This window comes from Hevea brasiliensis, chromosome 10, assembly GCF_030052815.1.
Source record: "Hevea brasiliensis isolate MT/VB/25A 57/8 chromosome 10, ASM3005281v1, whole genome shotgun sequence".
Lineage (NCBI taxonomy): Eukaryota > Viridiplantae > Streptophyta > Magnoliopsida > Malpighiales > Euphorbiaceae > Hevea > Hevea brasiliensis.
This window is the reverse complement of record NC_079502.1, coordinates 3,486,194-3,504,046: the sequence shown is the minus strand read 5'-3', so window position 1 is coordinate 3,504,046 and position 17,853 is coordinate 3,486,194. Positions and strand designations below refer to the sequence as shown.

Sequence of the window (17,853 nt, the reverse complement as noted above, 5' to 3'; positions counted from 1 at the left end):
TTAATAGCTCTAAAATCAACCTCATGGTACTTTAATTTTTTTTTTTAAACATTTAACTTAGAGGACTTAAATCAAATTCTCACAATCTTTTAATTTTCATCTCCTTAAAGAAACTTACCTAGCCAGAATCACCTCTTTACTAACCCAAGGAAATCTACTATTTCAAAATAAGACCCATCCTCTAATCTAATGTAAAACTTGTCTCTCTTATATCTTTATGCCACATAAATCACAATAAGGAAAATAGAATACCAACTTGAACTTTAATAAATACAAAAAAGAATAGAGGGAAAAACTTACCCATTTGAAGTAAAAGAAAAATTACAAGCTCTTTAGGTGAAAATAATGGGTTTGAGGTGAGAATTTTGGTTGAACTTGGTTTTTTAACTAAGTTTAAAAAAAAAAAAAAACTTAACATTCAACAACACAAAATCATGTTGTTGTTGAATGTGTGGTACCAAAAGTTAAAATAAAAAAAAAAAAAAAAACTCAACATTCAACAACATCACCATTTCTACTCCGAGAAGTCACAACACAAAACACAACCTTGTCATATTTGTCTTGTTTTTCTTTTTCCCCATCTCATCTCTTATGATATATTAATTATTCAAATAGTTGTTACTTATTTTAGTAACTGTTAACTATTTTATTAACGGTTAGTCGTAAATAGTTAAATGTAAAAATAATGATATCATCTTGTTAACCTTAATCAACACGCTCTATCAACTTATAAAAGATAAGAGTAACTTTTCATAAATTACTCCCTCAATTTGTAAATACTTATATAAATACTGTGTCACTTAATAAATAAAAGAATAATGTATTGACTGTAACTAAAACACTTGAAAAGCTATTAACAAACTAGACTTATACCTATCCATTTTTATGTGGATGTGCTCTTCCAACAGTGATATTGTTGAAGACAGCTCAAGATTTCACATTTTCTATAAAATTGATATATTTTAGTTTCTTCTATCTTGCTTTAAAAAAAATAATAATAAATAATGTAATTTTACCAAACCATATCCAATTTAAAAATTTGAAAGGATTTAAAAATTGATATGTGTTTACACTAATGGCGTGTTTATGGGTAGGATTATGTAGTATACAAGAATACTGCTGCCTAGTTTGGCACTATATATGTTTAATTAACCATTGACAACAGACAAAATGGATAATTCTATGAATGTTTGGTGCTGGATTTATCTCATAGTTAGATCATATATATGTTAATTATAATATTTTAATGTATTGAGATATGTGAGGCATCAAGTTTTCTTCCCCTAAAAATCTAGGTAATCTGGTTTTTTTTAGCAAATGTTAAGTTATATCTTTTGCACTTCTGACAGTCATAAATGTTCTTCTGTCTCAGGATTTGTTCTTTGCTGGATGGTCTTGAGCTAGGTGGTGAAGCTTTACCAAGGTTAAATTTTGGTGAAGAAGCAAATTTTTGAAATTCTTAATTTTAAAATCAGTAAAATAATTGAGTCTAAACTTTTAGGGTTTAATTGGATATGTGAAACCATTAATTGAGTCTAAACTTTTTTTAAAAGTTCTATTAATTACTATAATATATTTTAGAGGCTAATTTGAACCTTTAGTTAAAAAGAAAAATGCCACTAATTTTTTTTGCTATTTTAAATGCTAATTTTATTTATTTATTACTATTCCTCTCAATTCGACGCTGCCTAACACAACTGCTTTATGTCCACCCCTACTCAACTTGCCAACTTGCATATGCCCAGCATAACCTTTTTTCCTTCCTTGGACAATTTTTTTTTTTTTTATGGTTTTCTTTTCATATTTTCAATTAGAAATGAGAATGAGTAGAATTTTTTTAAATATTTAATTTAATTAAATTTTAATAAAATAAATTTAAATATTATATAATTAGATTTGAAATTTATTTAAATTTAAAAAATAATATTTATGATGAGTTCGAGTTTTACATATTTAATATTACTTGAATCTATTTATATAAATATTTAATTAAATATAAAATATATATTTTATAATAATATTTATAAATTTTTATATATTTTATTTTATATTTAGTGAAATTTAAATATTTTATAAAATTATTAAAATTTTAAAATGTAAATTATTAATTAAAATAATTTTTTATGTAAAATATTAATAAAAATATATAAAATTATATATATTTAAAATCTTTTTAAATAATAATAATTAAATTTAAATAATTAAGAATACATTTTAATTAAATTTAAAATAAATTTAAATTTTAATAATATTAATTAAAATAAAATTTAAATAAAAATAATTTTCGCGATTATCTCCCACTATCCTATGTATTTTCGATATATATCTTTTTTTTTTTTAAGGGAAATTTCAACATATCGATATAAAGAAACAAAGGATTGAAATCGGGCTGTCATTCATGCGATTTGACAGAACTTTTGTGCTGTCAATGTTGGACTAGCCGGGGAAAGAAGCTTCTTGATCTGCTTCCAAAATCCAAAATGGCTCGATTCTTATTCTTTTCTTGTTTTGGATAGTTTGTGAAGCTTCTTCTTAGTCGAATTATGAAGGATTAATTGTTAAAAAAAAATGTAAAAATAAAAATTATTTATAAATTTAACGTGAATGTAAAATTATTTATAAAAAATAATATTGATTTAAAAAAATGCTATCAAAAAATGTTTTTTTTAGTTAAATTAATTATTAAAAGAAAGAATACAAGTAATGAAGGAAATGATTGTGTATTTGTCTGTGTATTATTTACAGAGATATTACATCTATTTATACATGAGAATATGAGTTAATTTAGATAAGAATAGTAATTGCTATAATTATGCTATAAATATTTTTATAGATATTACATCTATTTATACATGAGAATATGAGCTAATTTAGACAAAAATAATAATTACTATAATTATGCTATAAATCTCCTATAATCATGCTAATTGTTGTAATTATGCTAACATTAATAATTTTTTTTAAGAAGTATAGTCATAGACCTTTAAAAAATAATATTTTCAGTGATATTTTCTTAACTATTTAGCTTATGTTTTTAAAAATATCACTTCTAATAAAATTTTTTTATTATTTAAAGATAACATTATTTCAAGATATGTAATTATTTTTTATAATTATATTTTTTATTTATTTTTATTTAATCATTTTCTTTTTTAATGAGAGCAAAATATATAATATGTTTATAATTAGTCTTAATGATATTTTCAGAAGCACTTTTGAAAGCGCTACTCTTGATGGAATTTTCAAAAGTATGTTATATATATATAATATCATTATTTAAATATAAATTTTAAATTTAAGATGTTATTTTTTTAATAAAACAAAACATCAAAACCTAATTGTTTCACGCTAAAATTAGAATTAAGAACATTTTGATTATTTTTAGCAAATCTACCAATTTATCAACAAAATAATGAGTGACAAAATAATTTATTTAATTTTTAAAATATAATGATTAAATTATTAATTTTATCAAATTTTAAATATTATATTAAAATTTACACTAAAAAAACATAAAACACATTATAAAAAGAATAAAAATTTCAATTTGTCCATTAGTTAGAGTTATTGCGATATTATAATTGCTTTTTTTATTTGATTTTAATTTTAAATAATTTTAAAATTGTAAAAATTATTTTATTTAAAGAATTTTAAAATATATTTTTATTATACACTTATTAAAAAAATAATCAAATAAAATAAAAAATATAAACAGAAATAATAATTATATATTTTTAAATATTTTTATTTTTTATATCACTTACTTCTCACAATGTCATTAAATGTGGAGCTTTCAAAAGTATATATTATATACTTTTAAAAATATCATTAAAAGTAATATTTTTATAAATATAAAACTACTTATTTTTAAAAATATAATTAAAAATAACATTTTTAAAATTATATAATTATACTTTTTAATAAAAAATAACTGATTTGACATATTAAAAAATTTCATTCTTAATAATATTTTTTTAAGTAAATATTATTTTTATAAATAATTTTAAAATTATATTATATTTACAAATATTTTTTATTTTTATATATTTTTAATAATTAATCCAATTAAGGAGACGAAAAAATTTCTGAATTTCGTCTCATTCTTAAATTACATTAACAACAATCAAAATAATTAATTAAGAATTAAACCACACAAATAATATACAAAAATGTGTACCTTTTCTTTTTTTTTTTTACTATGTTATTGTTTTACATATTTAATTTTTATTATTTAATCGAGCAGATCTCGAAATCAAGACTTGCCAGGCTTTAATTTCTCCGTCTAGACTGCCACTGTAGACTGAAACGACACCGTCGGTTTCTCCTTCCCATGCCGCGGCTAATGACTTCACCGGCTTGTTGTGCCCCTCCAAAACCGCCAAACAACAGTACTTTTCATCGGGGCACCGTTGCCAAATTCTCACCGTCCGATTGGCTGATCCACTCAATAGCAAATCGGAGACGTTGACTAAACTTAGAATGGCCTTGCCATGCCCTCTCAATGCTTCGGTCACTGCCATGTGATTGGTGCTATCTTCTCTCTCCCATACCAAAATGGAACGATCGCATGCCCCTGAAAACAATACCGACCCGTCGTCGTTCAGGGCCAAAGCATTTACCGCTGATTTGTGCTTCTCTAAGGTCGCTATCAGCACATGCCGCTTCTCGTTAAACGGTTTACCCCATACCCGGATTTTACAATCCCCTGACCCGGTGTAAACGGTTCCGTGACGGCGTTAACTGCGTCCTCGTGTGCTTTTATAGACTCTAAACACCGGAGATCAGATGCTCTCCGTATCTTCAAGTAACTGTCCCAAGAAACCGAATAGATTAAACCATTGTTAACGGCGAGGCCAGTTACTGCGTCGGCGTGTTCGATCCAGACAGCTTCTTGTGACGCCGGATTTTAACGTAGTTCTTCGGGAAAATGAAACGGCGTAAACGATCGTTAAGGGTGGGGAGAACGGTTACCAACTTATACTCTTTACTCGGAGACAGTTTCCAAATGCAGATCCTTGAGTCCTGATGAGCAGTGAAGATTTTTCCGTCCTAGAAGGAGACGGACTTTACAAAGCCGTAAGATGAATCATCGTCATTGAACGCATGGAGATGCGTGCAGCTGCTTCGATCGTCGACATTGATTTCATGAGAGGAAGCAGCGCAGAGGAGGTTACCGTGGACGGCGAGGCAAGTGACTGGGAGCTGTGGACGCGGCTGAGGAGAATTTGTACAGATAAAAGAGGTGAAAACGTTTAGAGTTTCGGAGGTTAGCCTTTGAAGGGAAGGGACAGAGGGAAGCGTCTGGAGGGAGAAGTTGCTCTGGAGGCTAACACAGTAACTGGCAGCGTCGCTCGTGGTTAAAGAAGAAGCGGCACTGCCAGGAGTATCGGCGACGCTACTGGTGTCGGAAACAAGATGTTTGGGAGAAGTTGTTTGTTCATCGGAGAAGAAAACGGCGACAGTGGAGCAGGTAGCCAGCAAGAAAGGAACTCTCATTTTTACCAGTTGGGCGTTTGGTAGGGAGGGAAATTATATAGACATGTCACAGTAGTGCCACGTGGAGGAAAGAATCGATATGATACGATGGATTAAGAAATTACATGGGAAAAAAAGCAGATCCTACGGCTATTAGTTGTGCGGTTTTTTCTAAGTTATATTTCAATTCCGAACCAACGCCTTACCGAATGTAGGATAGTATACGCGTGCAATGAGGTTGACTCTTTGATGGTAATGTCTGTTCGGAACATAGATCGGAGCAGGCAATTAGGTTGACAAAGGCAAGCATTTAAGAATGTATGAAGCCGACAATAAGGAAAATTCAACAATTAATATCCATTTTCTTCTTTTCTTGTATACGTATTTATATGACTGGTCTGATAAAACACATAAAAAATGCATCAAGAAACCATTTAGAGATAGAGGAACCCACTAGTAGGAGTGTGCATTCTGTTCAAATTGAATTGAATTGAATTAAATTATGAAAATTAAATTACATATTTTAAAAATCGAACTGAATCGAAATGGATAAAAATCGAATTGAATTGAATCATTTTATTTCAGTTCGGTTCGGTTCAAATCAATTGGTTTTGATTTTTTATTATTTTTTAATTTAGACTTAATTTTTAAGTTATTTGATCTAATTTTGACATTGATTTGAACATAATAATCATTAATCAATGAAATTAAATAATTTATATATATATAATTATATATAATTTATAAATTCCTCATAAAAACAAATCAATTCAAAAATAAATAAAACTATTCGGTTTGATTCGGTTTAATAGATTTTTTTTTCTTCGAAACTGAATCGAACTAAAATAATCAAAATTTTTATAATATAAAACCGAACAGAACCGAATTACAAAATTAAGGTAATTTCATTCGATTTAAATCGAATAATGCTCACCCCTACCAACTAGTACCGAACAAGGAAAGGAATGGACCACTTTCTATTTTAATCACACAAGGATCCAACTACTTCTTTAATTTACACATAGTGATCATTCCCTATCCATGAAAGGGATCAAACGAAATATCAGCATCAGTTAATCTTAATCATGAAGAGAAAATTAAATGCTTTCACCAAATCAGAATATTCAAAAATTTATATAATTTAGTAATTGAACCTAATATTTTCTTAAAAAATATTTTTTATGAAAAATAATTTTTACGTAAAACAAAACAAAGCCTCAATAATAAAATGTAAATTATAATCAAATTTAGGATTGATGCTAATTATATATTATATGAAATTAAATTCAAGTATCTTCAATTTCATCTTAACAAGTTGGGCACTGAAGCACAAGATCCTGTGCAATTTGTACACCAACATTTATAAAATTACAGGGGATTATGCCCACCTTGTAGCGTAATGAGAGAGTAGTAGGAGCCATGGCGTCCAATAGCTAGTAGTTCAGAATGTGATCCTCTTTCTACAATCTTTCCATTCTTTATCACAGCTATGGAGTCTGCTTTCTGTGTTGTAGACAACCGATGCGCGATTACAACACACGTTCTCCCAACCATCATCTTGTCTAACGCTTCTTGGACTAAATTTTCTGATACACTATCAAGTGCACTTGTTGCCTCATCCAAGAGAAGGATTTCTGGGTTCTTTAATATTGCCCTAGCCAGTGCTACTCTTTGCTTCTGCCCTCCTGATAGCTGCACTCCCCTTTCTCCACAATAGGTGTCATATCCATCTTTCATGGAACTGCAACATAAAGAAAAAAAAATAGTTTATTGAGTGGTCTTGCTGCAATTTCTTGAGTGAAATGGTTGATATAGTGTTATATGTATACCTGATAAATTCATGGGCATTGGCTAGCATTGCAGCTTTTCTTATTTCAGCTTCTGTAGCATCTTCTTTACCATAAACGATGTTTTGGTAGATAGTTCCTGCAAAAAGAGTGGGTTCCTGACTCACTAATGCAATATGTGACCTCAGTCTTCTCAAGTTGTAACTCTTGATGTCGCGTTCATCTATCAGTATTACTCCATTTTGCGGATCATAAAATCTTTCAATCAGTCCAATGATGGTGGATTTTCCTGAACCACTTTGTCCTACAAGTGCAAATGTTTTTCCTGCTTCAATTTTGAGGCTTAAGTCCTTGAAGATCATGTGATTAGGCCTGGCAGGGTAGGAGAAGAATATGTTCTTTAATTCTATGCAGCCGTTAATACTCCTTTTCACTTTAATTCCATTCGGATCATCTGGATCAATTTCACTTTCCCTGTCAAGAATTGCAAAAAGTGATCTGATTGCATTGTTGCCTTTAGCTAAATCAGAACTCATGCTTCCTGCGTCTGCAATGTTTTTACCTGTGCTCATCAAGAGGAAGAATACTTGAAAAAGGCGCTTCGATTCTATTTTTCCTTCAGACATTAACCTACCCCCATACCAAAATATCAAAGCTACAGATGCTGTTGTCAGGAGCTGAGAACTGAATAGACCAAATCCTGAAATCCATGATTGCTTTACTGTTTCCTTCTTGGGGCCTTTCATTGTTTGTCTGAAGAATCCCAATATCCTCTTTTGTGATGAAAATGCAGTGATAGTCCTGTGGTTAATGATAGCTTCACTAGCTAGTTGGCTTCCCTTACTTTGTGCTTTCTGAGCTCTTTCAGACAAAGTTTTCATTAGAATAGTTCTTGAATAGAAGCTCCCTATAATTAGTGGCTGGATGGCAATCATAACAATTGCTACTCTCCAAGAGACCAACAGAGCTAGCGCAAAGGCAATGGAAGCACTAAAGAAAACCTGAACCAGGAATGACATACGATCTGCAATCAGGGATCGAACCAGTTGGGCTTCGGTTGCCAGCCGTGCGCAAATGGCAGCGCTCGTATTCTCCTCTTCATCAAACCATCCAACCTCAAAGCTGAACACCTTATCAAGCATTTTTTCCCGCACCCTTTTGGTTAAGCGTTCTCCCATGATTGCAAAATTGTAATGCTGAAGGAGATTAGTAATGAAACTGAGAATTGCTAGTCCTAAAAAGATGAAGCAATAGGTTCTGGATTCTGATTTGATTTTGGAGTTGTCTGCAAGGAAGTACACTGAGACAATTGATCCTAGACAATAGGCATGACCAGGCTGAACTGCTCCAAAACCAGCAGCACCAAGGCAACCAAGTAATGCTCTCTTCCACTCAGGAGCATTCATTCTTAGCAAGCGCCTTTGAGAAGGGGAAGGATGGAGAGATTTCTTTAAGCTCTCACCATTTTGGTCATCATGTGAATGCACTTGGACTGAGGATGTCATACTGATGGAAAACACAGGGCTGAAGGCATAGGCTGGACTGCCTTGATAACTTGATCTCACACTGGTATGTACAGGAGTTTGGGCGCTTTGCATTATAAGGCGGCTTGTTCGGTGTGTTGGGTAATTGGGAGAGTACACAGCTCCTTCTTGTACTGCCGATTGCTGCAATTGCACCATTTTATAGTAAGCCCCAGCCCTACCTTCTCCATTGTTCACTTGCATCAGCTCATAGTGAGAACCTGATTCAACCACTCTCCCTGATTGAAGGACAGCTATCAAATCAGCCTCACGAATTGTCGACAGGCGATGTGCAACAATAATTGTTGTTCTTCCTACTGAAGCCTTGTCCAGGGCTTCTTGTACTATTCTTTCAGACTTTGCATCCAAAGCACTTGTGGCTTCATCAAGCAAAAGGATCTTCGGATCTCTGATTAAAGCCCTCGCTATGGCAATCCTTTGCTTCTGACCTCCAGACAACTGAACTCCAAATTGCCCTACCTGAGACATGTATAGAACTTTGCCAAGTTAAAATCCTGTGAAGATAAAACTTTCTAATTTAGTAAAGAAAGGAAATTCCTTACTTGTGTTTCATATCCATCAGGCAACTTAAGGATGAAGTCATGTGCATTTGCAGCTTTAGCTGCTCTCTCAACAAGTTCCATAGAAGCATCTTCCTTACCAAATAGAATGTTCTCCTTTATGGATGTTGCAAAGAGAACTGGTTCCTGATTAACCAGTCCCATGTGGGATCTCAACCATCGAAGCTGAAGTCTCTTTATTTTGTAGCCATCAAGGAGAATATTTCCGCTAATAGGATCATAGAATCTTTCAAGCAAAGCAATGACCGTGGACTTGCCAGAACCACTGCCTCCAACAAGACCTACTGTCTTACCTGCTTTCACTTTAAGATTGAATCCTTGCAGAATTGGGGTATCTGGTCTTGATGGGTAGCTGAAGTCTACCTCCTTAAATTCGATTTCTCCTCTCAAATATGAGAGTGTTCTCCCTTTTTCATCTTCAGAATCTATAACTGGAATCTGGTCAATCATCTCTTGAATTCTCGTGGCAGCAATTTTTGCTTCTGAGAGAAATGAAATATTTGGAAGTGCACTCATGATGGACCTGATGATACAAGATTTTGCAGTGGGTTAAGCATATTCTCAAGATCCTTTCAATTAGAAAATATTATTTGTTCTGCAAGTAAATAATGAATCTCATAGATTTCTAGTAGCACAAAAGGTTATTGTTCTATCAAGAAAATTTATACTCAATCTTAAAGTACATAAAGTTTCTTGACCAGAGCTGGGTTACATTTTTTTTATCCCTCAACTAAGATTTTTTTTTTTTTTTATGGTATCTTGAAGTTACTATTTTTTTTTCAGTTGAAACTATCAATGATTTAACTTACAAATGAATATATCCAAATGTATGATCTAAATAAGAGAAGAGTGAGAAAGGAAAAGCAGAATGAAGTACTTACACTCCTCCCAAGATGGTACAGATTCCAGACACAAAAACAGCACCACCTTTTTCTCCTTTTTCGGTAACAAGAACACTGCCAGCCCAAGCCAGAAAGCCCCAAACTGCAAAAATCATTCCCATGCTCCCTATCAACAATCCCTTTGCAAGCCCTTGCTTTATGCCAAGCTCCATACTCTTTTGGAGTGCATTTCCAAATCTTTCCAGAGTTTGATGCTCCCCCACATACGAGTAAACAGTACGAATCGATGAGATTGCCTGTTCTGCAATTCCTCCTGCCACTGCATAGGCTTCTTTCCCCATTGTCCCTATGTGCATTAGTAGCTTCCCAAAAACAACTCCAGGAATGATGAACATGAATGTGAATGGCAAGGTCGTCAATGCCAATCGCCAAGAAAGTTTAAAGGCTACTACTAAGGTAAAGATGAATGATGAGAGGTGAGCCAGACAATTGGGTATCTGCAGCAAAAAGAAAACTGAATAACTTCAGTGCACGAAAAACAAGAAGACGCCATGGTACTAAATCCAGCTTCAAAATAACCTTCTCAGCTATGGTGTCTTGAATTGAATTAGCATCAGAAGAGATGGCAGAGATGACTTGGAAGGTGCTGTTGGAAGTAGCTTGCTTGTCAAAGAAACCAACTTCTTGCCTTAGGACTGATTTTAGGTACTCCATTCTAATTCTAGATGCCTGTCTCTCTGCTGTTCGCGTCCAACAAATTCCTTCTGCATAAAAATGGATAGAGAGTTAAAACTTTGAAGTACTTAACTATAACAAAATTATTATCAACTTCTGTTCACCTAAAACGTTTTCATTTAAGTAGTATCAAGATTCTTCTTTAGTTCCCTTCTGATTTACCAAATTAGTGCTTGCAGACTCAAACAACCGATTTGCCTATGACATAAATCTAAAGCAAGAAAAATAAGATGTATTATGTGTACCTCCACCTAAACACAATCCAATCTAGTCGAGCAAATGAATTTTCATGAGTCACAGATATAACAAAACTTTGCATACCTAGGAAAGCAGAAGTTCCAACAAAAGTAGCAACATAGAGGAGCCTCAGAGAATACTGTTACAGGAAATGCAGGGTAAATCGTTAGCCATTTAGGAAATGAGAACCATGACCAAATGTGTTACAGGAGAAAAGAGTCTCACTATAAAACATAACCATGCATACCTTATCTACTACTTCAATGGAGAGAGATATACCAGTATCAGATTCAGAAGTTGCATAGTCATTAATTACACCACTTAAAGTGTACATGGTAAGTGGCGTCGATAACCCATCTCCCATGCTGCCCAAAATTCCAAAGAACATTAGCAGTTTGTCTATCCAATCAGCATAATGGAAGAGGCCGCCTTTAGTCTCCATATCAGTAGCTTCATGCAATGCCGACTCTGCTTCAGATCCTTTTCAACTTCAAGTTCTTCATTTTAAAATGTTATTCATTGCTAGAGGCTCACTAGAGGTTACCTCTCCTTTTATCGTCTGTCTTTCACTAGTTACTGATGCGAAATGAATAAGACCACATTTCAGATTGAGCCGGCATTTGGTAGGATACTAAATTCCTGTCTGGATGTTGTTTTCCATAATGCCAACTTGTCTTTGGATTTTTTTTTTTTTTTTTGTTTCAAGAATCCTTCATTTCAACATGGAAATGACTAATTCAAAGATCATGAATAATTAGTTCAGCAGAACATTCTTGAATTTGAATAATTAGCTAGAAACAGCTTAAGAATGAATTGGAGATGAGAAATAAATGAAAGAGAGCTTGTTGTGTTGTTTACTTTGCATCATCCTAGGGTAAATTATACAAATGGTATCTCAATTTAAGAGTGTGTAATAACAAGATACTTAAACTTTAATTTATAACACTCATAATCTTTAATTCAAGTAACATTAAAATTCCTATCAATATGTACAATTTAAATTGTTGAGACTGTGGATAGATAAAGAACAAAATTAAAATTTTTTTCCTAGATAAATATCAAGTTAACATAGATAAAATATTATTTTCAATTTGACAAGTATCATATCAACAAAAATAACCTAGAAATAGAATATTGAATACCATAAAAGTTTTATATTGCTTAAATTAAAGATTATGAGATTTTGTATTGTGAATTAAAGTTTAGTACTTTATTGTCACATACCCATAAGTTGATGTAATTTAACCTTACAACCCTAAGTTAAAGAAGTTGTAGAGATTGAGCTTCAACAAAATCCCTTCGCAATTCAGGCAATCTGTTTGTTAATAAGACAACATTGTTTAGGTCTTGAGGAGGTTTCAGGAGTCTGCCACCCTTTATTGTCGTTCCCCTTACAGATTTACTACAAGAACCAAAATTAGACTAATCACTCTATTTGTTTTATACGTTTTATCCTCCGGCTCAATGACAGAGCCAGCAATTGTTTTTAGCAATTTTATATATGTTTAAAAAATTTTTCATAAAAATAAGTGGGCCAAAAAAAATTTTTCACCAAGTTAGGGACATGGCACCCCTCAGACCCCCTTGGCTCCGTCAGTTCTCCGGCCATTTTTCAGGTTTTGCTGTTGTCCTAATCTTGGCGGAGGAGACAAAAATAGAATAACAAATACACCCTTGATTCAGCAGGGCTTAGAGAATCCAAGGTTGAACTTATTCCAAGCCAATGTGTGAGAAGGTGAAACAGGGAGCGCGTAAAAGCACTTGTATGAAACTTATCAGCATCTAATTTATGAATCTTCTGTGCATTCCTTGTTAATCTTAATATCTTGGCTTTTTTCTGTTGATTTAACGCCGTCGAGACTTTACAGCCTTGAAACGATTTTAATATCATTTAGTTAAAAGCCAAATCTTAGCCTTTTTAATTAAACTGTTTAAGCTGTAACCATGGAGTTCTCTTCTGGTTTATACTTCACTTTCAGTATCTTTTTTCTTCTATTGAAACTGTCATATTTCCATATTCCAAAATTTGTTGCTTGTACTTGGAATTTTTTCTTTTCTATGTGTTTGCTTGATTGAGTCAGTGTGACTGTTCTTGAAGTTGGGTCCAAAAAGATACTGAAAATAATTTCAGATGAATGAAAGAATATGATATTGACAAATAACGTAGCTTTTCTCTCAATATGCAGTTGGTTTTAGGCCATGTAATAATGTATTAAAGGTGTTGAAAATGCTCATCTTATACATATAAATTTTTAAATAAAAAAGAGTTCTGTCAAAATTTAAATTATGATTTCTTATATTATAAAATCTGCACTCAACTTATTAACCATGAAAAAAATATAAATATATATTTGATCATTTATACTTGTGTTAATTATTTTCTTAATTAAAGACTTGATGGGCAATATTAGCTATTTTAATTACTATTACTTAACAAATTAATGTCATGAACAGTAATATTAGTAGTTATCGATGGTTAGCTATTAGTATTTAGTTACTTACATAGTAATTTTAAATAAAAATATTCAGTAAAAATAGTTATTAGATTATTAACTGTTAAATGTAAAAATAATATATCATTTTATTGATAATAATCAAAACGCTCTTCTAATCTCTAAAAGTTATAAGGAATAAATTTTTATAAATTATTCTCTCAACTTTTAAATACAAGTACAAATACTATACCATTAAACAACATAAAAAAGAAAAATAATATTTTAATTAAGATTAAAACACTAAACACTAGTTTAAAAGATTTTACCGAACTGGGCTTAAATCCTAAATCTATAGTAAAAAAAACAAGAAAGAGGAGGATTATAATTTTTTTATAACTGAAATATTGAGTTAAAAAGACAAATGGGCATCAAGATTATAATAATTTCCTAAGGCATTATTACATAATTCTAATTGCAGCTATTTTTATTATATTTTACTACGGGTGTTCAGTTAGACTTGGTCTAAGGCAAAATTTGTTTATGATTTTAATTCAATAAATAGAAATTAAGTAAAATTTAATGAATTTTTCTGATAAATTTAATGAATTTCAGTAAAATCAAACCTTCCATACATTTTATGCATCATTATGAATAAAAATATTAATTTTTTCCATTTTTAATCAATAAAAATTATTTTATATTTAACAAATTCTCAATCAAAATTAAAAATAAATAATTTCATTATTAAACACAAATCCTCATCCCAGAGGATATAAGAAATCAAAATATTTATTTTCTAAAAGAAATAAAAATATTTCCTCTCCAAATCAATTATCTAGATAGAGGTAATAACTTTAGTTTCCCATACTCTGGTTTGGGACCAAATCATACCGAAATCGACCCGTTCAAAATCAAAACTGAAACTGATTAATAGTTTTTAAAATTGGACCAAATTGAAATTGAGAAGAGAGAGGGTCAATTTCATTTAAAAATTTTCCTTTTTCTCAGAATAAGTTTAAAATTTTCTTAAACCTTAGATCAGATCAGAAGTGTCAGTCCGATTATGCTTGAGTTCTATAAAAAAAGAAATACTTTTTTTAATAATTTTAATTTTTTTTAATTTTATTACAATAAATTTAATAGCATAAAAATATGCTATTAAAAATATATGAGAAATAACAGTCAACACCGAGTAATGTGTATAAATCCTGTATCCTACAATTTTTAATAAAGTAAAATACCTATTTAGACCGTTTAAGCACACCAAATAATTGTATAAGTTTTTTAAATGTTTTAAGATCTAATTAAACCATTCAAATTTAAAAGCAAAAAAAATTAAATAAGTCTTTTAAATTTTTAAAATAGATCAAATAAGTAATTGGACATAAATAAACTTTTTAATTTTTAAAATAGATAAAAAAAGATTAAAACATAATTTATCTCTAATATAAATATAGTCAAGTCTATACACGAAGGGCTTCTAGTACACAGAGTCTTCATAAATAATTATACATATCTAATTTACAATATTACTATAAATACCTGCTGCATACTAGAGTATATTAATGAGTTGTTTTTCATTGGATAATTAAAAAAGTTTTTATATAGAAATTAAGATGAAAATAACGAAACTAAAGAGAATTTCTTGAACCATCCAAAAAAAATTTATCAATTAGTTTCAAGATGCCGCAAATATTTATTGAAATATTGTAAATATGATTATCGATGAGATCCATGCATTAGAATATTTTCGTGCATAATTTTAGTTAGATTTATATTAAAAGTAAATTATAGTTCAATATTTTTTAATCTATTTATAAAAAAATTAACAAGTTTATTTATCTCAAAATAATAAAATGCTTATTTGATTTATTTTTAAAATTTGAAAATTTTATTTAATCTTTTTTAAATTTAAAGTACTTATTTGGAAAACTTATACTTTAAAAGTCAAAATAGGTCTTTTGCCTTTTAATAATATTTTCACACTAATTTACATAATTATGCATGATTTTGTATTATATTATTTATTATTTTATATGTCATCTTAATGTTTATATATCATTTTGATATTATTTATTAATTTAACATTATGTACAAAATGATGTTAAAAAAATTATTAAATCTTAAATTTATTGCAGTATTTTAATCAATTAAGGCAATTATCTCTCTTTAAATTAAGAACATTATTTAATTATTTTTCATTTAGAAATGCATATGTTAGTTGACTTTTTTAAAAAATAAAAATATTAAATAAATTTAAGTTTTAATGGGATGAGTGAATTAGGATTTCTATAGTGTATTTTGAAAATTTGAAATTTTGTTTAGTTGTTGGATATTGGGTTTTAAGTTGCAGATTTTATACAGTTTGTTTAATATGCTATTAGAGCTTTTTTTAAAAAAATATATATTATTGCTATTATTTAGAAACGTATTTTTTAAAAATATATTAAAAATTAATTATAAAAAAATATTAAATCAATAAGTTAATTTTTTAAATTAATTTTTTTTACACTTGAATTTCATTGTCAAAGAGGTTGGAGGATTTTTTTTATTATTTTAATTAATTATATAAATATTAGAAAATAATATTTAATTTTTAATAAAAAAAGATTTAAATAACTTTAAAATAAAGGTTATGGATTTATTGGAAATAATATTTTAATTTCAGTTTAATTAAACTTTCTCTAAAAGTTCAGGGTAAATAATTGACAAATCAGTAAATTCCAAAATTTCAACAGGCTGTAGTCAAAGGAAGAAGATTAAGAAGAAGAGGAAAATGGAGAAGGAAGGAGAGATCAATAGATTCAGAGAAGAGCTGCTCTTATATATATAGTTTCAATTAAAATTTAAATTTAAAATCTCACAGCTCTATAAATAACTATAATACTTTTAAACTAAAGCTCATTAGTATAAAAATTATTATTATTATTATCATAATAATGTGTTTGACATAACATTAATACCTCTCTCGATCTTATTACTATAATTTTCATTAGTTTATATTTTCTTTTAACCCCTTACTTGGAATGTAAAATTTTATAAGAATTTAATTCAATTAATTTTTTTTATTAATTCTTATATTTTGATGAAAAAATTTAATTTTTTTTAATTTAAAAAATTTTTCATTTTAAAAAATTTAAAATATATGTATTTATGAAATTTTTTTTAATTTTTTTTCTTACAAATAATTTATTAGAGATACTATATAATGCTATATCATTGTAATTAGAACAAGAAGTTGGCCCTCAAAATAAAATAATAGACTTTTGTTTTTAGGATTTCCACAAACACACAACAAAGGAAATTAATAAAAAAAATTTAAAAAAACATATAAACACGCATTTGTAAATTTAAATTATAATTTTGTCTTTGTGTTTAGGCAATATTAACTTAAGTAATTAATTCATCTAATTTCATAGTTAGTAGAATTTTTTTTTTATTAAATGCACACGACAAGTTATTATAATTAAATAAACATGAAAAAATATATTTATCTTTAATTAAATTATTATTTAGTTTGAAGTTTGACAAAATTAGTAAGTAAATCATTATTTTTTTTTCAACGATTTTTTTAATAAAAAAAATTTCAAATAAAAGTTTTTCAAGGAAAAAGAAAAATTTGGAAAAGAAAAAAAAATGCATTTAAAATGTCACGATGCGTATTTATATTTCAAACAAAATATTTTTCTTTGAAATTTTTTATGAAAGTCTTTTCTTGAAAATAATTTTTTAATTTTTTTCTTTCAAAATGTTATTTATGTGAAAATGAATTTCAAAAATATTTTTGGGAAGAATTTTTTTTTTTAGAAAAGAATATTTTTATTAATAGATAATATTTTAAAAAAATACTTTTGTAAACTTTAACTACTAAAAAAGTATAAAAATCAAACGGATGAACTAAAATGACAATAGAATTACATATTAAAAATTAATTAATTAATTTATTTTTTTATAAAAAAATTATTCATTAGAAAAAGAGTATTGAAAAAGTACAATTATATTTTTGTATAAAATTAACTATTTATATAAAAAATAATATAAAAAATTTAAAAATTTTATTAATATTGATGAAGTATGTACGATAGATTGATTCATAAACAAGTTATGTACTTCACTTTTTGATTCCATAATCATTTTATGCTTATTATCATATAATAGTTAAAGTTAGATCTCTCTGCACCGTATATAATATTGTTCTTTAAAAAAAATCACAAAAATACATAATAATTCCATAAAAG

At 29.0% G+C, this 17,853-nt stretch overlaps 1 protein-coding gene across 1 annotated transcript; it reads right to left on the bottom strand.

Moving 5' to 3' along the window:
* Positions 1–4,735: 4,735 nt before the first annotated feature.
* LOC110649494 (ABC transporter B family member 15-like) lies at positions 4,736–11,622 on the bottom strand. The gene is made up of 8 exons (XM_021804080.2): positions 11,428–11,622; positions 11,265–11,319; positions 10,788–10,972; positions 10,248–10,705; positions 9,349–9,889; positions 7,305–9,265; positions 6,866–7,216; positions 4,736–5,222 (listed from the first exon to the last, which is right to left on the bottom strand). The coding sequence occupies exons 1-8, from the start codon at positions 11,620–11,622 to the stop codon at positions 5,171–5,173; spliced, it is 3,798 nt and encodes a 1,265-aa protein (XP_021659772.2). The 3' UTR covers positions 4,736–5,170.
* Positions 11,623–17,853: the final 6,231 nt, after the last annotated feature.

Excerpts from the sequence above, each read along its gene's own strand:
- LOC110649494 (XM_021804080.2), bottom strand. The coding sequence starts at position 11,622 with ATGGAGACTAAAGGCGGCCTCTTCCATTATGCTGATTGGATAGACAAA. Across the intron at positions 7,217-7,304 it reads AATGCCCATGAATTTATCAG|TTCCATGAAAGATGGATATG; the intron begins GTATACATATAA and ends TTTATGTTGCAG. Across the intron at positions 5,223-6,865 it reads TACTCTCTCATTACGCTACA|CTCCTCAGCCGCGTCCACAG; the intron begins AGGTGGGCATAA and ends TCTGTACAAATT.